General features: G+C 48.1%; 1 protein-coding gene across 1 annotated transcript in view; it reads left to right on the top strand.

The window, feature by feature from the left end:
* Positions 1-24,319: 24,319 nt before the first annotated feature.
* The window catches only part of si:ch211-37e10.2, a 42,491-nt gene continuing 39,630 nt past the window's right edge, over positions 24,320-27,180 (top strand). Inside the window, exon 1 of the mRNA XM_038798156.1 lies at positions 24,320-25,188. Within this exon, the coding sequence (XP_038654084.1) occupies positions 24,585-25,188 (604 nt within the window). The 5' untranslated portion in view covers positions 24,320-24,584. The remainder of the gene's footprint in view (positions 25,189-27,180) is intronic.

Raw genomic sequence — 27,180 nt, 5'->3', positions numbered from 1 at the left:
CAGATGTCAGAGGCAGTTTCTTTACTCAGAGAGTAGTAGGGGTGTGGAACACCCTGCCTGCAATAGTAGTAGACTCGCCAACTTTAAGGGTATTTAAGTGGTCACTGGATAGACATATGGATGAAAATGGAATAGTGTAGGTCAGATAGGCTTCAGATGGTTTCACAGGTCGGCGCAACATCGAGGGCCGAAGGGCCCGTACTGCGCTGTAGTGTTCTATGTTCTATGTTCTATACCAGCAATCATCTGCTTGAGATTGAAGAGGAATAAAAGGAACCACAACATGGGAGAAAGCTGCTCACAAGGCAGCAGGTTGTAATTAAAGAAACTGCAGGAACTATGGAGCTCCAAGAGCAGCAAAATTCCTATTGTAATGGTGACACAGGAAGTGATGACACTAGGATCTGGTCAGGAAGGACAGATGAAGGACTAAATTTGTCTCAACATTTCTCAGAGAGCATCATCCCTGGTGGAATACGGAATCTGGAGGCTGAAGAGCTGGTACCAATGTAGCCAGAATAGTCAGACCTTTCAACATGCAGTCACTGGTGTTTGACACTGTCCGAATGCACCAAATATTACCAATTATTTTTGGCTATGCTAAACAGACAGCAAAAAAAGCAGGATCCTAAACCACTGATAAATGTAACAAACTGATGATGAATTCTGCAACAACTATCAACAATCTGTCGTACAATCAAATGCAAAATTCTGCTGGTAAAGCCAGACAACTGCATTTAACTGAATTATTGATGACGTTTTGTTTTGTAAAAGTATGGAGACTGTCACCGAGATCACTATTAGGTCTGATAATAGCAGGACTACTTGGACAGACGTTAATGCAAAAGTGTCCGAAAGGAAATATGATTGCTGATGCCCTGTCATGACTATGATATGGGAAAAGACTACAACAGACTATATTCACGTGATGTTTGCTTGTTTAAAAACGAAAAGAAGATATATAGTGCATAGAATGTAAAGTATATGTCATCTTAAGAAATGTTGAAAATTAAAAAGGGTTCAGAAAGCTATCTGTGTATATTGATGGTTCATCTTCTCTCCAGGAAGGGAGGTGCTACGCGAGGGATATTAGGAAATTGGGTCAACTAAATGCTTCTTTCTGACAAAAATGGTGCAAACTTAACACTTTTTTGACAATGTTCTTTTATCAATATATGTATGTATTTGCAGTAATTAATGTATTTATTTCCTTTTTTGAATTCTTGTACACACTGTTTGCATTTAATTTTCAGTCCGTATGCAAAAAGCTGTATAAGTTGACCTTTTTCAGAAAAAAAAATCTCAGAGACTTAACCACATAGCCATAAACCGCTTAACCTGTGAAGACATTATTTGCAAAACGACTGGCTTTTTTAGGCAATTTAGGGATTAAACAGACTGAGATAAAAGAAAAACCTGCTAGCACAGAGTCAAAGGAATATACGACACATGGACAGAGGATTTATCTCCATACCAATTAAGGCCTTGCACTCGTGAAAATCTGACCTTCAATCCGTTTCCCATCCGAGGTGAATTTCTGACCCCAAAACAAACCCCACTCTTGTTTCCCTCCTATGTGGCGAAGATTCAGTCCTCTCTCCATTTTCATGGGAAAATATTTGTCTTCCATTCTGCTTTGCCTGATGGTACAATTGAGATATTTGAAGTTTGATATTCCTTATTCAAAAGTACATTAGGGAAGAATGATGACGGTGACTCCCTGACTAAATGTGCCAAATTATGAATCGAAACTCACAAAATTGGACTTGTTTCAATGGTGAAAATAAGATTAAAGATGAGTGATCCAGTTGAGCGGTATATTAACTGGCAACTTAACCTGAACCATAGAACTCTAAGAATCCAAATTTCCTGAGGGAACGATTCAGCTATAATACTATAATAACTCCCTCAGATTCTTTGATCTGCAAGGCTTGTATTCACTTTCAAAGAAGAAAAGCTTTTAGTAGGCTATAATTGACAGGGTAATATCTTCCTGAAAGTCAGGTGAATGGATGATCTATTTTCATCTCCCTTCACACTTGAATGCAACTCAAGTACCCTATTGTAACCAAAACATATTTATAAACATCTAGCTATGATTTACCCCATCAAAAGCAATTAAGTGCTTTCTGCTGAGAAAAAGAGGAAGTGAAAGCACTTATCTCACTTGTCATCTGCCATGGAAGGTCTCTGATAGGATGTCTGTGATATGGGGTCTCTGATATGGGCGGGTTGCTGATGTGGGGAGTGTCTGATATGGGGTCTGATGGGGGATTCTGATGGGGGCCTCTGATGGGGGGTTCTGATGGGGGGTTCTGATGGGAGGCTTCAGATAGGGGCTGGGGAGTTTGGTGGGCAGCCTTTGCATTGTGTGGGGAGGTGGTCCTCTGTTGGACTTCGGGGGCACCTATGTTAAATACTTAGCCCCTTGTCCATCGTGAGGTCTACTGTGTCAGGCCATGCTGGAAGATACTTGCCCCAATCCATTCCGTGTGAATCTCAGCCGAGAGGGCTGGTGCATCACAGAGACATGGAGAATCAGGGTCCAGTCCATTAATCAGATGCAAAAGACCCATTTAGATCCTCCCATCGATGTGCCGTGTGTTGCTTGCTGCCGCTCCTGGCGGCGAACCGGAGCCTGGTGCCGATCCAGCTTTTTACACCCAATGAAAAGCTGTGAGTCCAGCTGTTGTTTATTCATGTTTGTTCCTAGTTGGAATAAGGTCACATTAAGAGTTCAATCAATTGACGTACCAATGACATCATTGATAGTTTGGTCAGGCGAACAGTCGTTCTATTTTTACAGCCTGTTGAGTAAACACATTTCTAATAAAGCTCTTGCTTGTTTGTACCTTTGTGGCCTGCAAGCCTATCCTTCGAAAAAATACCACACCAACAGTGCACCTGATTTTACTTTCCGTGGCTTTCATTGGGTGGAGCGTAAAACAAGGTCATTTCGATCCCAACTGTTTCCCAACCAGCGGGTTAGATTAAAATATCCCCAAAACTTTAGCATTGGCGTGAAGCATGACTACTTTAAAATGAAACCAAAATTAATTTAATCAAACTTTTTTTTACCAGTAGGCATCTTTTTTGTTTTTATTATACTTTACACCACTAAGCTAAGAATTTAAAAAAAGGAAAAAAGTCCATGCCACAATTCAAGGCTGACTGCATCTTATAGTCTCAAAGCACTGATTTAATGAGACTCCACTGGTGATGGGTGCAGGTCAGAAAAACAGGCACCCAATCTTTCACACCCCATTTCCATCATGTTGAATTTTATTAGGTGTGATGTCTGAGACAGAGGAACGGTTCCATGCTGAAAGCTTCCAAGACTTTTACTATCCTGGAGTGCTTCTCACAAAATAAAATATGCACAGCTGCTTAACTAGGCTTGTGTGCTTTGGGAAGGATTCATTTAAAGAGAGTTTACTGTTGTTGCGTTTTATCATCCTTTTAATTTTTTCCTCTCCTACTCACCCACTTGCTCATTTCGGATGCACAGCTATGTCGTGCACCACAGGGGCACACAGCACAATATTATGTCATGTCAGTTCACCTTTTGGTAGCAATGTAAAATACATTTTCTTTCTTTCCTACAGGAGCCCATTGAAACTGTAGATTATACTCTCTCCAGCACCTCACCGTATCCTTGGGATAGAATCACTGCCAGCAGTCATACTGTACAAGGGGCCAGAATATGCTGGACCCTTTCCCTCCCTGTCTTTTTTCACAGATCCTTGTTTGGGGTGGAATCTGTTTTTCCTCCAGGCAGGGTCATTGTTAATCGGAGGGGGTGGCAGAGGCGGTGGATATGACCAGGAGACTCCAAGGCCAAGAGTTTGCTTGGCGTCCAATGCAAGTCCCAGGGATGGACTACCACGCTTGTGTCTTCTTGTTAGATCTCTTACATTATAAGATGTGTCATCTTATCCTTCAAGCAGAGACGTTGGTCTTGAATTTCTGGAAAAATTGTCAGGATCTACTGCTGGAAACTGGATGAAAATTGCCAAAACATAAATGGATTTGATCAAGGAATCTTCTTCTTCGTCGGCAGTCCCTCAGCGTCGAGGTGACTCGCTTTCACTCCGGGGAAGTGGGTTCTGAACTGGCTGAAAGGTCCAATCCTGGGTCCACAGACCCTGCCACAGGTTTGGCAGCTGGTGTCTGAAGAGCTGGGTGGGTGGGACACTCTGGATTCTGCGCTCTCCTTCTGCTGTATGTTTGGCCTCCGTATGCTCCTCCCTACGACTCTTGAGGTGATTGGCACCTTCGTGGATGGTTTTTCTCCAGCTTGTGCATTCTAAGGCAAACGATTCCCACGTGTCAGTGAAGTTGTTGCATTCATTTACGGAAGTTTGCAGAGTGTCACTGTAGCATTTCCTCAGCCCTCCTAATGATCGCTTGCCATTGCAGAGCTTGGAGTAGAGCACTTGTTTTCAGAGTCTTGTGTCGGGCATGTGGACAATGTGGCTCGCCCATCGCAGTTGGTCGAACCTGACCAGTGCCTCGATACTGGGGATATTGGCCTGGAAGAGGACGCTTATGTTGCTATGCCTATCCTGTCAGTGGATTTGCAGGATTTTGCGGAGGCAGCATTGGTGATATTTCTCCAAGGATTTGAGGTGTCTGCTGCACATTGTCCATGTTTCCGAAGCATGCAGGAGGGAAGGGACCATGGCTGCCCTGTAGACTATGAGCTTAGTGCTGGGTTTGAATACTCTCTCAGACTTCTGAAGACTGTACTGCCGCATTGGAGTTGTTGTTGGATTTTGTCGTCATGTCTGTTTGCGCTGAGAGTTTGGGAAATGATTCTGTGGATTTTGATGGTTGGAAGGGAGGTTTGTCTGGCAGGAGCAAGCTGGTAGAGAACCTTTGTTTTCCAGATGTTTAGTCTGAGGCCCATTTACCATATGCCTTGGTGAATGTGTCGACGACGGTCTGTAGCTCGGTCTCTGAATGCATGCACACACAGGCGCTGCCTGTGTAGGACACAGCCCTGTTTTGCAAATGTATTGGGTCTGTGGTGGTTCCATTGGGGAGGATCACGGCTTGCATGACATCGTGGGGCCGCTGGAGAATAGTGACAAATTTCTGCGGGCAGCCAAATTTGAGGATGCTCCACCATCCTTCATGGTTGACAGAGTTGAAGGCCTTTGCAAGATCGAAGGAGGTGATGTACAGAGGTTGCCGCTGCTCCCTGCACTTTTCCTGGATTTGTTGTGCGCTGAAGACCATGTTCATTGAGCCTCTCGATGGGCGGAAGCCACACTGAGACACAGGGAGGAGGCGGTTCAGGAATATTCCCACAATAACCTTTCCTGTGGCAGAGAGTAGGGAAATCCCTCTGTAATTTCCACAGTCGGATTTGTCTCCTTTCTTGAAGATGATCACAAGGAATATTGGGTGGGATTCTCCGCTTGCTGATGCCGAAATCCGAAACAAGATTGGGCGGACAATAGCCTCCGACGCCAAAATCAGGATGCTCCAGCAAATGGGTAAATGCGTTGCTCGCCGTGCGGGGTGAATGTTCATTTGGCATATCATTATCGGGCCTGACACCCTATTCTCCGGTGCCTCCGTGATTCACTGCCTCCAATAGGCCGGGTTCCCGACGGCGTCGTTCACTTGTGATTTTAAAAATCGTGAACCTGGCGTCGTGGCTGTTGAGCGAGAGAGAGAGGAGGTAGCAAATGGCGTGGAGCGACTGTGGACTGCCGGCTCGGACACCGGCCATGCTGGCTGCGGCCGGGGTCGCCCCTGCCAGGGCTGGCTGAGGGGAGGGTCAGGTCGAGCAGCCGGGGTGCACCCCCACGGGACTGTGGCGGGGCCCGGGCACCACCATTACGTGGCCATCTTGCAACGCACCCGTTGACCACCCAATCCAGCCCCTGATTCTACAGTGGCACCCACCCACTGCCACAATGGGCCACCCACCTGGTCCCAAACATCCCGCCCAAACGGCAGCCACCCACCGGGCGACCATCAGTGCAACACCCAAGGCAGCCGCCAGTGAGGTCAGTGCCAGCCAACGGTACCCCTGGCAGCAGGGAGGGCGCCAAGACCAGGGTCACCCACGGGGCCGGATACCGACGGGTTATGGGTGTGGGAGTGGAGGAGAGTCATGTGTGTGCAGGGTCCGCAGTGTCAAACGGGGCCACCGTGTTGCCCATGGAACCTGTTTGGGCACGGGAGTATACGCCATGCTAACATGTTAGCCTTACACCCCTTGCAGACAATGGCATTTGGACGGACATCAACCTTCAATGCTGGCCACAGCCCTGAGAGATGCCCTGCGGCCAGGTAAGGGGGAAGCTGCAGCAGCAGAGCGGGCAGCGGAGGGGCTGGTGGCGGACGCACAAGATGGAAGGCCGGGTGCCCACCAGGTCGAGGAGGAGGAGGAGGAGGTGCCGCATGAGGCCCCGTGTGTATCGATGTCGCCTGTCATTCGAGGACCTGCCGGACTGGGCATGCCGGAGACTGCGGATGAGCGGGGAGACAGTGCGACACACTGCCAGATGATGGCACACCTGGCACAGCAGGGGTATGGGGGAGGACACCCGCTCCCGGTGACCGTCAAGGCGACGGTCGCATTGAACTTCTGAGCTACGAGGCCCCTCCAATTGCCGAGTGGGGACCTGTCCGGGATCTCACAGACTCCACCAAGTGCATCCGTGCCGTCACGGAGGCTCTATTTGCCCAGACGCCTCAATACATCCAGTTCCATGTGGACCGAGCCCTCCAAGATGCCCAGTGGGGTTCGCTATCATCGCCGGGATGCCCCAGGTCCAGGGATGCATGTCGCCCTACGGGCACCGGCAGTTAACAGGCCAAAAGGCCAAAAGTACCAAAAGGTACATGAACCAAAAGGTGTACCACTCGATGAACATCCAGCTGGTCTGTGAACATCAGCTGCACATCATTTACCTCTGTGCCCGAATCCCGGGCAGTGTGCACGACTCCTTCATCCTGGCACACTCGGTGATTCCTGACATGTTTGAGGGTCACCACCCCCGGCTGAGAGGTTGGTTTCTGGGTGACAGGGGTTACCCGCTGCGGCCGTGGATGATGACACCTATCTGAAGGCCACAGACAGACACAGAGACCCGCTTCAATGACGCCCATACAACAACCAAGGACGTGATCGAGTGGTGCTTCCGCCTCCTGAAGATGTGCTTCAGGTGCCCGAACCGCTCTGGAGGGACCCTCCAGTATGATGCTGAGAGGGCCCTCTGCATCGTGGTGACCTGCTGCATCCTGCACAACATCGTGCAGCAGAGGGGTGATGTGCTGGAGGAGGATGAGGAAGACAGGCAGGCCTCGTCCGATGAGGAGGATGTGGCAGAGGTGGATGATGAGCAGGACATGGGGCCTAGGCAGGCAGGGAGGCCGCATAATGTCATTGCCTGGGCCAACGCGCACGAGATGCTTTGTTGCCTCAAGATTCACCGACTAGGGTGGAGGGGAGTGGAGGGAGGTTGCTGGTCAGGGCCATGGACACCACATTCCAGACCAACACCCCCTCACAGCCAAACCGCCTGCATGCACACCCCTCCGTTATACACACCTGCGGCGCTACAAGCTGGGGGTACTGGGTAGACAATGACAGCGGGTCTGATCCATGGGATGGAGGGTGATGACAGCCTGCTCTGCGATGAGCTCTGGTGCTCCGCATCGTATAGCAACGTCTGACTCATGCCCACAGTAGCACCATCCACCTGGGTGATCCTTGCATGTGAGCTGGCCAGTCCATCACACGGTCCCGTCGGATCGCTGATGTGGGGTTGCTGAGGACAGTTGGGCCACGGGGGAGGGGTGGGGATAGGTAGGGGTGTGGGGAGGACCCAACCCATCCACGGGACCTTCACTGGTCCCTCACCTCCCGGCTAGCCACCCCCACACACATCAGAGCACCGAGGCAGGTTTTAACGGTGGTTACAGGTGTTTGTGTATAGTCAATCACACACACACACATACAGGTCGGAATCTAAACTAACACACAAGACAGACCAGCTTAACCTCTAGGTGACTGGCAAGTGCAGAGTCCAATGTATGGCAGCGCTGGATGTCTGTTGCTGATTGTCTATCTGTGTCCTCGGCTCTGGTCACTCTGTGAGTGGCGTGGATGGTCCTCTCCTTGGCTGGTGAAGGTATCGTCCATGGTGGAGGAATTGGAGGAAGTATACAGTCTGTGCCCCAGCCCCTATAACTAAACTGTGGCCTGCAACTGTGCCAACGTAACTAGTGTATGCCTTTCTGGCCTTATGGGCCCTAACACCACGCCTAGGTGGTTCCCCAGATGGTACAGCAGGAGTGGAGGTGGACTGCTGTGATTCCTGAGCTGTGACAATGGTTCCTTTTGGCTCGTGCCTCGTGGGGCGACCTGGCCTGGATGGGCCCGGCCGCTGCTTGGGTGGCATGGTGCTGCTCTGGTCTGCCCGCTGCCCACCAGATGCACCAGGGACAGGAGGGGGGGGATTGATACGACCATCAATTCACTCAAGACACGAGGGAAGTAAATTGTGGCTTTAATCGACTTACAACTGAGCCTGCCTGCGACCAGAAGAACTGAGGGCAGACGCAAAAGACCGCAGCACTTTATACTTCCGGTAGTGGGAGGGGCCATGGGTGGAGCCATGGGAAGAGCCAAGGATGGAGCCCTGTACAAGCTCCTCATCTCCCCCTGTGGGCAGAGCCACGCAACAGCTCGCAGACGGAGCTCACAGGGACACAGTGATACACAGTGTGAATTATGCATTGTACATTCACCACAGGGATCCGATGCGCTGTGGTGTTCCGTCACCTCCCCTGCGGGTGTCACCGGCACGGGGCCCATCACCTCCGATGACCCCCAGGGATGGAGGTGCGAGTGGAGCCATCCCCTGAGGCTCCCCCGCCACGTGGTGCTGCCAGTCCTGGAGGCCCGCCCTGGTCTCGACCAGTGTCTGCACGCTCGTGGCCAAGGAGCACAGTGAGTGGACAATCTCCGCCTGGGACTGCACCACATCACGCTGCGACTGTACCACCGTTCTGAGTGTCTGTGCCACATCAACCAGTGATTGGCCACCTCCCTCTGGGCCTGGGCCACCTGCCCAGTGTCTGCGCAACACCAGCCAGTGCCTGGGCAATGCCGCCGATGTTCCCAGCCATGGCCTGCTGTGACTGAGCCATGCTGAGGAGCGCTGCTGCAATGTCCAGGTGGCTCTGGCACATGGCTGTCTGTGAGAGGGCAGTCCTGGCCTGGGCCACGGGCACTGCCTGCACAGAATGCCCTAGGCCTTGGACATGCTGAACCTTAGACAAAACTGTCGCCCCCCAATTCCTCCACCGTGGACGATACCTTCACCAGCCAAGGAGAGGACCATCCACGCCACCCACAGAGTGACCAGAGCCTAGGACACAGGCAAGGCAATTGGCAACAGACATCCAGCACTGCTATACATTGGACTCTGCACTTACCAGTCACCTAGAAGTTAAGCTGGTTTGTCTTGTGTGTTAGTTTAGAGTACAACCTGTATGTGTGTGTGATTGACTAATATTAACTCTGTGGGTGTAATAAACTATTATTATATTGTACACATGTGTGGACATTTGTCCATCGTATAGGGTTAAAGACACACTGGTTTAGAAGGTACAATAGAGGTGAGTGGGGTGTGGGGGCTCCGCACACGTGTCATGCGGATCCACAAATAAACAGGGTCTCACTTGCTTGCCTACCGCCGACCTCCACCTCGGTGACCTTCCTTTCCTCCAGGGAGCGGTGCCAGGCGGCCATCCTCCCAGGCCGGGGTACAGGGTCATCCGTCTCTCTTCCACAGCATCCAGGAGGGTGTCCAGTCCAGCATCCCTGAACCGTGGCCCTGCTCTCCTTCCAGCCATCTTGTTTGCTGGGACGGTGTGTGTGGGGGGATGGATTGTTTAAGTGCAGCTAAAGCGTGCGAGCATCATGAGCGCCAATCACCGACCAGGCGAATCCAGCGCAGTTTCGCATGGAACCAGTGGTGTTCCACGTGGCGATTCAACGTGCTGAATCGGTGCAGCTGTGGCGCTGTTTTTCCTGTCATAAAACACCACTGTTCTCATGCGGGCGTCAACACTTAGTCTCAAAATCGGAGAATCCAGACAAACCTGATAAAGCTATTTGAGGAAGAAACTCATACGCCAATGGCAGGTAGTAAGAGCTGGAGAGACTCATGGTCAGCTATGCTTGGTGTGGAGTGGCGTCCTTCAAACTATAAACCTCTGGTGACAGGCTAACAACCTGTTCCAGGAAAAACCTCGCTACGGGAACAGATGAAACTCTGCTTTGTGCAGCACTTGGTGTGGAAGAGATACAACAATGGTGATGTAGAACTTGTTCAATGTGTTTCCTCTTGTATGTCAGAAACTTCTTGACTGTCCAAGCTTGTTCTTCTGAGAGATATTATTAGTGGATGACAATACACCCAAATGATTAGATTCAATATATCTTTCACTCTGACGGGCCTATAAAAGTGGTAGAATTTTCTTCTTCTGTTAATGTGGGTTTGTTGTTTTTGGGGCAGTACATAATGTTATTTTACCCACCCAGAAGGACAAGGGCAGTGTTGCACGTTTTACTGTGGTTGTAAAACGCGTTTATTGGAGTGTATTAACACGCCTCCGAGTTCGACGTGTGCTTAACACTACTAGGCTCTGTTGTATGTAATTATTTAGCTCTGGAGTCGCCAGTTGCCGTATAGGCAACGTCACAAGTATTCCAAGGTCAAGTTCAAAGTAATAAAGACGATACACCGATTAGTAAGGTTCAAACGATCAATATTTATTATACAGTTATAATAAATACTCATGCACACACTAAGAGACTAAGCTATAACTAAACTTAAGTGAACAGAATACTTATCTGACAGGAACAGGCAAGGTCAGAGAACGAGGCCTTCGTCCTGGTCTTGTGCTGCAGCCTTCAGCAAGCGTTCTGGTACTTGGGAGTCTAGTGGGCTTGGATCGCGTAGCGAGCGTTGAACTTACGGTTTCGGCGGCTGGTGCTCAACGGCTGGAGTCAGGATGCAAGATGTCAGTCAGAGCCGGAGCACGAGTTTAACAGACCGGGCTCTGTGGGGAATTTGCTTTTATACCCCTCTCTAATGTCCTTGCCCCCTTCTAGGCGGGCTCTACCTTTCGGTACCGATTGGAGCGTTTCCAAACGGCTACCTGGGAAATCCTCCAATGCGGGGGCTTCCCTCGATGTTGGGGGGTGGTTTCGATATTCGTTACTCTGGTGCCATCCTGTTTGCACAACCAATTAAGTGCTACATTGAGATGGAAATGTTGCCATTGTGTGTGCCTGGATCTGGGCTGCCTCATCAGAATGTTAAGCACTTTGCCATTAACACCTTTGGCTTGGAGATCTGCACCTGGCCAGAAAACTGGTTTGCTGCTTGCAAAATGCTAATTAGTTGAGAGCAGGCTGTCTGTTCTCACTAAACAGGCTTTCCCTGCTGTCTTCCATTTTAGTTTGGCTCTGTGTCCATTTTGCGTGGCCAGCATGGCTACATTCCCTCCTTGTGATCCTCACAATCATACTATTGTGAAGGATCACCTATGTACTTTGCCTTCCTTGTGTTCTGACCTCTTGCCAGTTCCTGTTCTACTCTATCTTAAACTATGGGAAGAAGAAAATTTTTTTTAACTAACATCTCTACTTGGCCCTATGTCAAAGGGACATGCATTACTACAACTGGGAACCTCTACCTATCACTATTAACCTTAACCTTAACTTAACATTTCATCACTCTAAAATCTTAACCATTCACACCACAACATCACACTTCCCAACTCGGCAGTCGAGTATGGAACAATATAATACATGGCTGAATTTTTTATTTACAGAGTGTTGTAATCAGTGAGGGGTTGAGGGGTTTGGTGGAATCCGAAGATGGGGGATTGAACTCTATAGATGGGTGAGGTGCTGGAACGAGAGGCTCTCCTCTTCCATTTCCTCAACCTGAGGGTCTGCACTAGTATGATGAGGATCGCGATCACCAACAGTGATTCGATTATATAGGACATGGAGTACCACGTCATGAATTTAGTGCACCAGGTCTGAACCTCGCTGATCAGAGCTGAGCACTGGGGGTTTGCTGTAATTGAAACATTTACGGTGGGGGTTGTGGGGGAAACGTGTCTTGTTTCCACACATATACATATGACATTAAACAGTAATAAGTGGGCTTCCATCATTTTGCTGTTCTTCTTCTTTCTCTTCCTTCTTCCTCCGGTATTGACAATCCTGGCTTCGACCTCTGTCTCGTCCTTTGAAACCTTTGGGATCAAGCACAGTATCTGTCAATACACAGTTTAAGACCTTTACTTGTTAGTGCATCTGTCTTTCAAAACCCAATTGACCCTTTAAAATGACTGGCTAAGTCACACCCTGTGACTCCCCTCATTTTTTTTTTTCAAAAAGCGAATTTAAAGACCAGCATACACCTAACAATCCTTCCTTCTGCGAGCCGTCTCGCAGGCTTTGCTGATTTACCATCCGAATGTTCCCGGATGTAAATAGCATGTGGGATGGTGGCCGAAGGGCTACCTAACGTAAAATGAAAACAAACTTTGAAACAAACATCCGAATGAGTTGCGTATGGGCCGCGACGGGTACGAGTTGGATGGGATCCCCGGGTAGGGCGTGCTGTGCCATACCCGAGCTTGGCTGACCAAGGGTTGGTTCTCAGACAGGGCGGGTCCTCAGTGCCGTTTGTCCACTGCCTGAGTAACCTGGAAAGAAACGGGTACGAATGTGTTGACCATGACTTGCAGCCTCTATTTCGCCGAATAGAGGGGCACCTAAAAAACCAAGGGAGCCAAGATGCTCCAACTGAGGACATCACTGAAGTTCTCAGAGATATCTGCGGACAAGCTATTTGGCGTGTGGCCTTACAACTTTGGAAAAAGATCTCCAATCAAACCGAAGTTCTCAAACGTTTCGGCAGACAAACTAACGTGTATGTGAGGTGGTCACAATCTTTTCAGCTGAAAAGAAGATGTCCATCCTCCAACTGGACAATGTACAATCCTTAAAACAAACAAACATAAAACGAAGACAAACATACGTGCAGGTTCCATCAGAAAGGACATCGTTTCCCTCAAACGATTCCTATCTTACATCATCTGGACACCTCACTTTGATTCTGCCTCTGTGAACAGGGTCACAAAGGAGTTGCCGTGTCGGGATTCAGACATTGCGTCGTCCTGCTCTCCCGGATCCCACACCCTTGTGTGGATCAGGCATGAAACTTTGGAATTGTGTGACCGGGGGTCACTCTCGTCATTGCGGACAAGTCTGTAGGAATTGTCCCTGTGCCATTGTGTAGTGTCGAGTGTGTTGTCGGGGTAGTCGGGGTCGGGTGGTGGTTCTGGGTTTTTAAGGTAAGTGACTTCCATGGGGTCACTGGAGTCGGGGTCGTAGTTGGTGCAGTGTGGGCTGTATGGCTGTGTGCTGTCGCTGTCTTCAGAGTCAGTGTCAGTCCTGCTGTCTCTGCTGTGGCAGCTTGTGGGCGTGTCGGGGCGTGGTCTGTTGTGGTCTGGGGGCGGAGTCGTGGGCGAGTCCGTGGATGAACTGGTCTGTGAGGGGGATGGTGGAAAAGTGTCTCTGGTGGGCGGGGTGAAGTGTTCTGCTGCATCCAGCAGGACATGGTGAGCATGGTTGGCCTGTGTTCCATATGCCTTTAACTGGTTTATATGGAACCACGCGGTCTTCCCATTAGGATACTTTATCCTGTAAACGGAGGGGCTAATTTTGTCCGAAATTGAGTAGGGACCGGAATATTTTGGAGCCAAAAAACTGCTGGGGTTATAAACAGATAACATTACCTGTTGCCCAACCTGGAATTCTGTGGTGTGGACGGTCTTATTGAAACAGGCAGTACGTTGCTGTCGGTGTTTCCCTAGCTGGACTGCGGCTGCGATCTGTGCAGACCTCACAGTCTCAACTAGATCTTTAACTGCCTTTTCATGTGTGAGGGCCGTCACTTTGGGGCTTGTCATGTCCAGTCCTAAAAGGAATTCTGTACCTATCATAGGGCGTCCGGTCATGAGTGTGTGTGGTGTGTATCCTGTCGATGTGGAGACAGTGTTCCTTATGAACATAAGTGCAAATGGGAGCACTGAATCCCATGTGGAATTGTTCTGTTGACCAATTTTCCTGAGGGTCGTTTTTAGGGTCCGATTCATGCGCTCCACAATCCCGCTGGACTGTGGATGATACGCAATGTGGAAGTTTTGTTTTATACCGAATATTGTCAGGACGTTCCTCATGACCCGTCCTGTAAAGTGAGATCCCTGGTCCGAATCGATACTTCGGGGTAAACCCCATCTCGTGAAGATGTGGTGGGTCAGGATCTTTGCAGCTGTCTTTGCTGTATTTGTTCGTGAGGGAAATGCCTCTACCCATTTGGTAAAGGTGTCGATGACCACCAGAACGTATTTATAGCCATTCCTACAAGGGGGCAATGGACCTATAAAATCGATCTGGAGGTTTGTCCAAGGGCCGTTAACTGGGCGAGTATGCCGAAGTTGTGCTTTCTTAGAATACCTCTCCGGGTTATTCTGTGCACAAATAAGGCAATTCTCTATGTAATGTGTGACATCAGTCCTGAGATTAGGCCACCAACAGAGTTGCCTGAGGTGCCTCGTTGTTGCATCAATTCCCTGATGCCCGTGTCCGTCATGGAACAAGGCAATCATCTGATTCCTGTCCTGCTTCGGGACCACATAAAGTTGGTCCTTAATGATCACACCCTCATGTGTGGTCAGTGTGTGTTTAAAGTGTTCGTACGCAGGCACAAAGTTTCCCTTGAAAACCTCCCTGAGGTCTCTGTCCTGTTTCTGTGCTGCTACGAGATCTTTAACCTCTGTTTGTGAGACTTGTACTGCACTCACAGGGGCGCTAGCTGGTGCGCTAGCTGGGGGGGTCCATAAGTGTCCTCTCCTGGAACCTGCCTTAGCCAATGCGTCGGCTTTTACATTCCCAGGGGGTGATGACCTATGGTGGCTGCGAACTTTTATTATGCCGAAGGTCCTGTCCTTCGCTTTCTCTAGGATATGCTGGAGTAAGGGGGCTGATGGAAGGGGTTTTCCGTCTGCGGATACAAAACCTCGTGTCCTCCACAGGGGCAGAAAATCTGTTAGGCTATTGCAGACATATAAGCTGTCTGAATATATGTCTGCTGGGCTGGGGAAAGAATCGGGGTGGTCCACTATATACGCTATGGCTGCTAGCTCTGCTGCCTGCGCGCCTAAGTGACCAGGTAACTTCAGAGCTATCTCTTCGAGAGCGCGCCCCTGCGCGTCCTCTACATAGATGCCGCATCCTGTGATACGCTCACCATTTAAAACTGTGGAGGAACCGTCTACATAAATCCTCAAGGGTCCACACGTGTCTGTGGGCTGGGGGCTTTGTTTTGGGTTCCCTATCTTCCTGGGGGTGTTTTGGCTAAAAAGGGTCCTGTGTTATGCAGGGGAGCTACAATTTCACAGTCATGGGGCTGTCCGGGGTATTGGAGGTTGTCTGCTAAATATGTGTGTGTGCGTGTCCGTTTTACAGTAATGTCCCGTCCTTGTAAAAGTAGGGTCCACCTAGCTGCCCTAATCTGGCTAACTGAACCGTCCTTCAGTCGACCGTCTAGTAGTAGCTGTGTGGGTGTGTGTTCGGTTAGAATGGTGATGGGGTTTAGTCCGGTTATGTATGAAAAGTACTGTACTGCCCAGAAGACAGCAAGGAGGTGCCTCTCACAGGCTGAAAATCCTTGTTCTACCGGGTCTAACAGTCGGGAGGCATAAGCCACTGGTCTTAGCTGCTCGTGCCGTTCCTGAAGCAACACGGCCGAGAGGGTCAGATCTGTGCTAGCTACCTCGATTGCGTACGGGGAAAGTTGGTCGGGGACTAGCAGCGCGGGTGCTGCACTAAGGGCTCGTTTCAACTCTTCCACAGCGCCTGTATGCTGCGGAAGCCATTCCCAGGGGGCTCCTTTCTTAAGGAGGTCTGAAAGTGGGGCGGCTTTTGTCGCAAATCCGTCTATGTGGTTCCGACAATAGCCAACCAGTCCTAAAAACGACCGGAGGGCTGAAACATTCTGGGGAAGGGGCAATTTGACAATCGAATCAATTCTTTTGAATTCGATCTCGCGTTTGCCGTGCGTGATGACTGATCCCAAATACATCACTTTACTTTCCAATATTTGGGCCTTTTTCGGGTTAACTTTACAGCCAATTTCAGTCAAGAGTTCCAGGAGTTCGGCCAGAAGCGAAATGTGCTCTGCCTTTGTGTCTGTCTGCAGTAGTAGGTCGTCTACATACTGTACCAGACATTCGGGTCGGGAAAATTTTTCTAATCCACTTGCCAGCTGTCGGTGGAAAATGGAGGGTGAATTGTGGAATCCTTGTGGGAGGCATGTCCACGTATACTGCTGAGTTTTAAAAGTGAATGCGAATTTGTATTGGCACGCTTTTGCCAATGGTATGGACCAGAATCCGTTACTGATGTCCAATACCGTGAAGTACTTGGCGTTGAGACCCTGCTTGGGCATGGTCTCGGGACTAGTAGCTACCGTTGGGGCTACTGCGGGGGTTACTTTGTTGAGTTCCCGATAATCGATGGTCAGACGCCATGATCCATCGGGCTTCCTCACTGGCCAAATAGGGGCATTGTTGGTGGAGGCTACCGTTCTCAGTACACCTTGGTCCAACAAGCTACCTATAACCTTTTCTATTTCCACCTCTGCCTCAAGGGGAAATCTGTATTGCTTTTGCGGTCGGGGGTCCTGTCCGGTAACATGAACTTGTCCAGTCATTCTGCCACAGTCATGACGGTGACTTGCAAATGCTGTCCTGTGTTTGTTCAGTAGGGCCTTAATTTGTCGGTCGGTGTGGAGCGTAGTCAGGTCGAATGAGTACTCTCCCACTGCGCTAATCCGATTAGCGTAGTCTCCTACTGTGAGGGTGGCTGGGGCTCTGTCTGATCTAGCCATTCGCCAGACACACTGGTTCACTGGGTCGAACGATAAGCTGTGTGTGTTCATAAAATCTATCCCTAGGATGTGTTCTGCTGTCCTGGGAAGGTTTACTAGAACTACGGGGTGCCTTGTGCTAATGTTCCCTAGCTGGATCGCTACGGGTGCTGTGATATGTCCCTGCTGCGAGTGTCCGGTGAACCCGCTAAGTGTAATGGTGGAGGTGGTCGGCCACGTGTCTGCGTGTGCCGTGGTTGTGGAGTTAATGGTGGTGCGGGATCCTCCTGTGTCCCACAGTAACTCTATGGGCTTCCCTTTGACTTTCGCTGTGACTACGGGCCTCCCTGATGAGTCCCATAGTGTGTCACAGACCCAAGTGGGGGAGCCCGAACACCGTCAGTTCGTCTCGTCCACATCGGTGGGTCCTGACTGTACTATCACATTATGGATCGGTTTTGACTTATTGCGGTTCAGAGTGCCTGTCTGCTGGCCTCTCTGAGATCGCTGGGGTGCATTGCACTCTTTTGCCCAATGCCCTAACTGTCCACAGTTATAGCATTCCTGTCCTTTCTGTTGAGGGCTGCTCTTGCCTTCATTTACCCATGCGGGCTTCTGGTGCTCTCTGACTGCTTGGATATCTGCAGCAGCCTGAGCCTCTTCTGGGGATCTAACTTTTCCTTTTCCCTGAAGCGATTGCTCCCAAGCGCGGGACAATCTTTTCAGGACCCATTTCTCGTTATGGGCCTCTTCTGAGGGGTCATAGCTATTGCAAGCGCTCTGTCCTGCTTCTGTTGCGTGTGAGATAATTGTGCGCGTCCACTTAACCATGTTTTCACGGGTTAAATGCGCTCTATCTAACTGTCCGAAAACTGCGCTGAAATGAATCCACAGCCTTCCTGCGAATGCTGTGGGGTGTTCGGATCTTTTCTGCCTGCACTTATTCAATCCTTCTACGGGGTCACCTCTATTGTACCCGATGGCATCTAAAATGGCGGTGTGCATCTCCTCTAGGCTGCCTCCTGCCACGTTCTGTGGGTCGGGGAGGGCTGCTACTACACTTTGGTCTAAACTCAGCACGGTGAGCTTAACCTGCTCTCTCTCATCCAGGCCGCACATGGTAGCCTGCTGCTTTACTTTAGCGAAAAACTGGTGGGGGTCTGCGGTGGGGAGGAACGGAGTGATCTTTTCACACGCGTCCCTTAGCTGGGTTACTGTTAAAGGGGTGGTGTAGGTTATGTCTGGGGCGCCTTCTGATTCGGCTTTTCTCTGCGTGGTTACGGGATTCATGGGTGCGGTTGTGGTCTGAGCTGTGGGGGGTTGGGGTGCCTGTCGTTTCTGCTGAGCTGCGGGCGCACATGTTCCCTGAACATAACGCTGCGCTGTCTCGCTTAATTCCTGCCAATCTGGGGCGTTTTCTCCATCTAACTGTGCTCCAAAGGTGCTTTGGAAGCCATTCTGCACCGAAAGCAGAGATTGCAATTCCGCAATCTGTTTCCTGCATTTCGCGTGGTCAACTGTGCTTTGTCTTTGTTCGGTCGTTGCAGCATGGAGTGCTCTCAAAGCTGCTTTGAGATCAGAACATTGCCTCTGCAATGCCTCCACCTGCTTTTCCGATTCCTGTCTTATCAGAACGGCACGTTGCACGTCCTGATAGGCTTTCTCATACTGGGTCTGGGAACTGTTCAGATGAGCTAGACAAGACTGGTGAGCCCTCTTGGCATCATCCACCTCTCTATCCTTCTCTGCCAACTTCCCTTTTAATTCCAGGTTTTCTTTCTCGACGTCCCTGACATCGACCTTACTCATCCTATTCCTCTCTTCTAAATCTGTCCGGAGCGTCCTGATGACCTCCTCTGCGCCTCGCAACTGTGCCAAGCAGGACACAATCGCCATCGGCTTGCGTGCTTTACCTAGGTTCCTTTTGTGTATTTGAGAGAGGTTCTCCCACCAAGTATGACCTATACTCCCGGGACCTGTCTCCTCATTTGCACAAAACTCTTTCCAAAGGGGCCATCCCTTTCCTTGTAAATATTTGCGGAGTTCCAGCTCCCACGTGGGACACTGGCCTACTCTGCTACTGCTGCTGGTCGCTGCGACCACAAACTTTGCTGGATCCATCAGACGTTCCATTGCCTGCATGGCCATTTCCTCTGACTCTCTTTTTATAATTTGGAACAGGGGGTTGTTGGGGTTGTGTTTCGAGAAACGGGTACGGCTTATGCTATGTTCCGTTAACAAAACTACCGAAAGTTTGTCGCAACAAAAAGCTTTCAGTTTTACCTTACAGCCCTGTTAGTACGCATGCACTAAACACACTTCCGAATTACGCTTATTATTTTGAACACCTTGAATACTTGTGATCTCTTTCTTTCTCTGCAATTTGGAGTTCTAATTCAAATTTCAGGGTCCTGGACGGTGTGGGGTTTCCACTTACAACCGTGTCCCGTCAGGAGGTCGCCACTAAATGTTGCACGTTTTACTGTGGTTGTAAAACGCGTTTATTGGAGTGTATTAACACGCCTCCGAGTTCGACGTGTGCTTAACACTACTAGGCTCTGTTGTATGTAATTATTTAGCTCTGGAGTCGCCAGTTGCCGTATAGGCAACGTCACAAGTATTCCAAGGTGAAGTTCAAAGTAATAAAGACGATACACCGATTAGTAAGGTTCAAACGATCAATATTTATTATACAGTTATAATAAATACTCATGCACACACTAAGAGACTAAGCTATAACTTAACTTAAGTGAACAGAATACTTATCTAACAGGAACAGGCAAGGTCAGAGAACGAGGCCTTCGTCCTGGTCTTGTGCTGCAGCCTTCAGCAAGCGTTCTGGTACTTGGGAGTCTAGTGGGCTTGGATCGCGTAGCGAGCGTTGAACTTACGGTTTCGGCGGCTGGTGCTCAACGGCTGGAGTCAGGATGCAAGATGTCAGTCAGAGCCGGAGCACGAGTTTAACAGACCGGGCTCTGTGGGGAATTTGCTTTTATACCCCTCTCTAATGTCCTTGCCCCCTTCTAGGCGGGCTCTACCTTTCGGTACCGATTGGAGCGTTTCCAAACGGCTACCTTCGAAATCCTCCAATGCGGGGGCTTCCCTCGATGTTGGGGGGTGGTTTCGATATTCGTTACTCTGGTGCCATCCTGTTTGCACAACCAATTAAGTGCTACATTGAGATGGAAATGTTGCCATTGTGTGTGCCTGGATCTGGGCTGCCTCATCAGAATGTTAAGCGCTTTGCCATTAACACCTTTGGCTTGGAGATCTGCACCTGGCCAGAAAACTGGTTTGCTGCTTGCAAAATGCTAATTAGTTGAGAGCAGGCTGTCTGTTCTCACTAAACAGGCTTTCCCTGCTGTCTTCCATTTTAGTTTGGCTCTGTGTCCATTTTGCGTGGCCAGCATGGCTACAGCAGCAAATACATTGTTGTTGAAAACTCACCACTATTCTTAGAATTCCCCCTATACCAAAAAGGGCCGACATTCTGAATGGTGAACAGGGATTCTCACTCCCCGACTGCACGGCTTCGGTGGGTGCTATTCAGGTCAAACTATATTTTCAAGTTATCCCCCGGTATAACCCATACCGTCACAGAAGATTTCATCTACTTACCACTTAGTTGCATCAATCCTGGGTTCTGCATTGCTATGTAAGTAAAGTAGACTTAGGAATAACCACTGTTTCAGGTTAAAACTTTTGAGTTATTTTATTATTATATTTTTTCTTTTAAAAGCTGCAATCACTGTCTTTACAGAAAAGTAAAAAGATCTTGCTTCTGGATCCTTCTGGTTGGTTGAAGGGACCTTCAGGCTCACCTTGACAATCAATCTTCTTTAAAGTCTGGTCCTCTTTAGATGTATTCGCTGGTTAGCTCGGTTGCTGTGTCTTGTCGATCCCATGTACCGAGCTATGAGAGCTGACTCTGCTGACTGTCTCTGAGTTGAGTCTGAACTGACTCTGCCTCCTCTTTAAATTCTGTTCTTCCTCAGATGTATTAGCTGTTTTAGCTCGGCTACTTGGCTCTGTCCCTTTCCCATGTCCGAGCTGACTGTAAACTGACTCTGCTTGCTTCTCTTGTTCCTTCTCTGCCTCTCTCTCCCTCTAATTCTGGTAGTTCCTGCTCTGGTCTCTGGGTTTATATTCTCTTTCTAACAGTTATTAAGTTTTTATGACTTTACTGTAAAGTAACTTTTATTTCACTTGGATTGAAAAAGATACCTTTAATCTAAATTTTTCTAACATGACTAAGTATTCATTTTGACAAGACCTCACCTCTCAGGTCTCTGATTACATTGTTTCCTTTGTGATGTTCAAAGTTCCTTTGTGATATTCAAAAATGCTTTGGTTTCAAAAGGTGTTACTTTTAACTCCTGTCATTTCTATTGTTTTATTATCCAATTGTGTCCCCAGCTCATAATTTTGACTTTGATCTTGGCTTTAAATTATGTTTCTCATAGACTGATAGTCTCCAATATTCTTTTAATTTACCTGGTGTGAGCAAAATTTCACACCTATATATTTGCCCCCCCAGTCATCCTTTTCTATCTGCTGATTTTACTTCAATTAAGGTGTGAATCATTGCTTTTAGCGTAATGCTAAAAATCCACTTGGTTCTAACATTTATCACCGAGCTCAACTGAAACCCTCATCCATGCTTTTCCAGATGCTTACTAAGATAGTTAATTTCAATGAAGGTGTGAACCATTGTTTTTAGCTTCATACAAAAATCCTGTGTGTTTGTTTGGGAGAAAGAATCTGCGTTTTATAATCCTGCTCTTTGCAGCTGCTGTTGACCCTTCGTGGGATCTTTCCCTGTATCCTCTCATGTTTCTTAAATCAGACCTGATATTGCCAGACCTCCATGTTTCAAATGATACATCTTTCCATATTATCAATAACAACATTCAAACACCATTCCATGCAAACCACACATCATACTGACTTGAAACTATAGCGCTGTTGCTTCACTGTCGCTGGGTCAAGATGGGGAACTTCCGGCCAAACAACACTATGGGTATTCCTACACCACATAGAACATACAGTGCAGAAGGAGGCCATTCGACCCATCAAGTCTGCACCGACCTGCTTAAGCCCTCACTTCCACCCTATCCCCATAACCCCATCTAACCTTTCTGGACACTAAGGACAATTTATCATGGCCAATCGACCTAACCTGCACATCATTGGACTGTGGGAGGAAACCGGAACACCCTGTGGAAACCCACACAGACACGGGGAGAACGTGCAGTCTCGACATAGACAGTGACCCAGCAGAGAATTGAACCGGGTCCCTGGCGCTGTGAAGCCACAGTGCTAACCATTATGCTACCGTGCTGCAACAGTGCATGAAGATGGCTTAGCGCCCCATTCTGAGGGCAATTAGGGGTGGGCAACATATGCTGACCTTACCAGCGAAGCCCACAACTTGTGTATAAAAAATAATCTGTCATTCCTTTATAAGGAACTGCTATTGACATTAGTACTAACTGCTTGCTCCTTTATTATTCACGCTACTGCTATACAGTATCTTCTCACTGTGTACATCTGAGTGAAGAGTCAAGAACTGTGGTAAATAATGAGCTCTCATACTCTCACCCTCATGGTCTGTAATGGTCCGTAACAGTTATTTGAGCATATTTAGGATGGACAATTTGGAGTTTGGACCCCAAATCTTCCATTGTCATGGTGGAGGTATTCTTGAGTGAAACTCCTACCGTGCCTGTGATCTGAGTACTGGATTCCATTAATAGCATTACTATTTGTATTTGCTCAATGACACATTTTGGTGCAGATAACTGTCACTGCATGATTTTAGTCATGTAGAAGTGAACTGAATATTGAGCTTCTTCGCTTCTGGTACGTGTGTGAATGAGGCAACTGACTCTGCAACACGCTGCTGCTCTGCCGAGGTATACACTTTCCTAGAATTCAGGAGAGGCACTCCATCATGTACCCTGGCTCCTCAGTATTCCCCAGCACTGCTACTCCTTCTTGGTGTATCTAATTGTGCTTCTTTCCAGCAAGCATGATGGCTATCTTCTGGAATATGTGCATCTGTGCCAGTTCCAGATGACATTTGAGTGTGTCTGATTGACCAACTGGATTCTTGTTCCTCTTCTAAATGAGAAGATGAAGCATTATGGCTGCATAAGCATACTTGTCCATTTTGATATCGCATTGCAGTTTTACAGGCTTTTGCAAAATCAGTGAATGGATTGATACGCACATTGTTGATTATGTGATACATACCAGTCATTTCAGAGTTCCATCCTCTTCCAGATTTTTCATATCCAATATATCAAATGATAAGTGTTGTTCCATTTTCCAGTTTAAAATTCTACCTGAGTTTTGGTTGGCCATTGTCAAATTCCTAGGCATGCATTAGCACTGTTGCTTCACAGCACCAGGGACTGTGTTTGATTCTCACTTGGGTCACTGTCTGTGCAGGGTCTGCACATTCTCCCCAAGTCTGAGTGGGTTTCCTCCGCGCGTTCCAGTTTTCTCCCACAAGTCCCGAAAGAGGTGCTATTAGGGGAACTGGGCATTCTGAATTCTCCCTCTGTGTCTCCGAACAGGTGCCGGAATGTAGCGACTAGGGAATTTTCACAGTAACTTCATTGCAGTGTTAATGTAAGCCTACTTGTGACACTAAAGATTATTACTAATAAAGTTGTTTTTGGGAAATATGCTAATGTTTTTTAAAATATCAGTCCATAGAGGAATTGTATGAATACGTGATTTCTGTCTTACTTTCATGCTATGCCTTGGTTGTCACGGTTAAAGCTAGATTTATAGACTTAACCTTGAGCACATCAAACTTTGCCAATTCGACCTAAGACATGCCATGGGAGAACCATTAGTCCTTTAAACAATTTACAAATTAGGAGTTACATGAATTAATTGGAAGAGTGGAGGTGGGGACCTCCCTGGAAATACAAACACTGTTCAAAAGGATGGGAAAACAGATTTAAAACGGATTTTGCATTAAAGGACTGTAAAAATGTGTCATCTGGTTGCCTGACTGAAGACGAGACCACTCTCACCAGTAACTCTAGATTGGTGGTTCAAACAAAACCTTTCAACAAATTAACTTATCATTCCAACAGTCTGGGAATTTACTTATTTATTGACTCTTTCCCAACCCTGTCTCTACTTCCAGAAGGGAGGAGGAGGGGAGGGGGGGTTGGGGGGTGAGCAAGATAAATACAATTGTGTTCATTTGAAACTTGAGAAAAGCAATACCTGCAAGGGGCTCCGACGTGGCGGTTAAAGGGTTAAAGAATCCTCATTAGTTTCTGGAATGCCACATTTAACATTCACTCCCGGGCTACAGAAGGGGGTGGGTGGATAAACACTGGGGAAGAAACTTGGTTTTCACAACTGTTACTCGGGAGCTGACAATCGCATCCACTCCTTGAGGTAAGACTTCTCTCAGGGTTTCCATTCTTAACCTTGAGGACAAGTTGCCGGGCCAGCCATGTGAATAAATAGACACCCGCCACACAATAGGTTAGGAGTCATCTTGTGCCTCTGGTTCATTTTTGATCGGTTTCCCTCAGACCACCACAGCAGTCTTTGCCAAGAGAAAGTATGAGGGTTCCAGCATTGCCGTTACTGCTCCTACTACCGTGCCTCAGGCTGAAGCTGAGCGCGGGCTCCACTCCGGAGATCTGCCGGGGGGTTTACTGCTACACGGCGGCCAGCCCTGAGCGGGGCTGGCCGTGCACCGGAGCTCACTGCCGGGGCAGGCCGTCCCGGGGCAACAGCCAGGACAAGGCGAGCATGGCCTTTGGCGCCCACCCGCGAACCGGAGGAGGAGCAGGGGCGGTTTCCAGGTCCACCGCCGATCCCAACACCATCCTCCACGCCGTGAGAAGGAAGGAAAACGCCAGGGTTGCAACAGCCCCTGCCAACGGGGGGCTCAACTCAAACGACACGAAAGAATGCAAAGGCATCGAGTGCAGGTTGCCCCTGAGGAGCCGCCTGAAGCCCAAAGCCCGAGCTCACTGTGCCGGAGAGCACTGCCCTCCTGGGGCTGTTGCACTGGGGGCAGAGGTGCTTGGGCAGTCCAGCCCTGTCCACATGCCTGATCGAGCAGCTCAGTTCATTGGCGAGATTCCTGACCTCAGCTACTCGACAACAGAGCTGGGAGGAGCAGCACTGGGAGTTCAGCTAACATGTGACATAAAACCAGGTAAATCTGAAGAAATTCAACCAGTTACATACTCAAAGTGGAAACAAATGCTGCGGGAAATCTGAAATGAAAACAGAAAATTCTGGATAAACTCAGCAGGTCAGGCAGCATCTGTGGAGAGAAATAGATGATCCCTTCCAGAACTTCTGTGAAGGATCATTTAGATCCAAAACATTGGGCCGTGGCGGTGGTGGCCCTCCATTGGCCTGCGGCAGTACCCTCTGGCCTCGTCGCTGCCAACAGGGTTCCTGTTCAATGCCCATCTCCCCACGGGAACCACTGGCAGGTTTCACCACCCCTCCGGCAGCTGTTAACTCTGTTTCTCTCCACAGCTGCTGTCAAACCTGCTGAGTTTATCCAGAACTTTGTTTTTATTACAAGCAGTTGTATGTTTGTCAATAAAGGAGGATTTGCCAAAAAGTCACGTGCCACGTTATGCTACCTCATAAAAAAAAGTCTTAATCATACAGTACTATGCCTTTCACCATGTCAGCACATCTTCCATCCAAATAATTATCTTTAAAGTCCTGTAGGGTAGGAAACCGAGCAGTCAATTTATCCTCTGCAAAGACCCACAACAGCAATAGAATAATGGCCAGAAAATCTCTTTGAGTGATGGTCCATGACACTATTATGAGCGTGTTAGCTTTTTCGAGTATCATTAAAATATACATTATTCATTCTCTATTATGAACAGTGTTAGAAAACGATGTATAAATTTTGAGCGACTGATATAGTGAGACCATTAACTGAAAGGGAAGTGCAGTTAGATACATTTATATAGTGCCTTTAATGCAGAAAAAAATCCCATAACACTAACATACTAGCCCATAAGACACATTTCAAGAATTCAGTGCTAACTTTCGGGTACCCAGCAGACAACCTAAGCACGTTTCAAATCCAGTTTTTGATCACATTCTGTTTGGTGCCAGGTCCAAGCTACAGGGCATTCTGGAGTCAGGTCAGAACCTAACTCTGGAGTTATGGCACCACTTTCCTGGCACTAACACTGCAATCCAAAAGTAGCAGAAATATCAGCATCAAAGAGTCCAAACTGTACTCGATCCCCACCATAGTTTCAGTGTTCAAACATAAACTACCTGAATTTGCTCACATGGTTTATTGCTTGACCGGAACACAATTAGATTCTGTGCCTTGTAATTCATTGGCAAAAATCTGCAATCTCATTTTATTGTTAGCGCAGTAAAGCAAGGAATGAGAGAAATTTCATCAAACTAGTCCTTCCACAGGCAATACACAATCCACTTCATAATATACTCTTCATAAAAGTTCTGTACTTATTTATATTTGACTATTTGCGTTCCTTTTGTTGCAAACTTTATTGAAATAGTTATTTTCAATAGCTAAGAAAGATATAATAAAATTAGATTAGCTGTGCTTTTATACAATTTACAATTCCTATATTATCTGGCTGCTATGCAAATAATAATGAGACATCTGCTGCTTTCCTGTTAACATCTTGATGTTTTGTTAGCATATGGAACTATTTCAGTACCAGTAATGTGGTTTAAATAAGAATATATATCGAGAAAGATTAATAATAAGGGTTTAAGCTGCACAACCACAGTAATCCAGATATCTGGTGATATTTTCACTGTAATGCTCATCTACTTGATCCAGCTTTGACTCATGAGGACTACATTATGCAAGCCTATCTAAACAGAACCCATTGACAATTTTGTTAAATGGGCTGGGACTGGGAGTGGAGGGTGCAAGGACAAAATCTTCCTTTATGGTATAAGACCGGATTCTGTGGGAGATACTCAGTTAATGTACTCTCCAATGCAGTGTCCTTCGGTTGGGGGATGGTGATGTTGCATGGGGAAATGGCGCTTCTACCAGTCTGAATGGCACTAAATCATAGAATCCATACAGTGCTTAAGGATGCCATTTGGCTCATCGGGTCTGCACCGACCCTCTGAAAGAGCACCCCATCCAAGCCCACTCTCCCACCCTTTCCCAATAACCCCT

Source organism: Scyliorhinus canicula, chromosome 5, assembly GCF_902713615.1.
Source record: "Scyliorhinus canicula chromosome 5, sScyCan1.1, whole genome shotgun sequence".
NCBI classification, from domain to species: domain Eukaryota; kingdom Metazoa; phylum Chordata; class Chondrichthyes; order Carcharhiniformes; family Scyliorhinidae; genus Scyliorhinus; species Scyliorhinus canicula.
The sequence above is the reverse complement of the archived record's forward strand: the minus strand, read 5'-3'. Positions and strand labels throughout refer to the sequence as shown.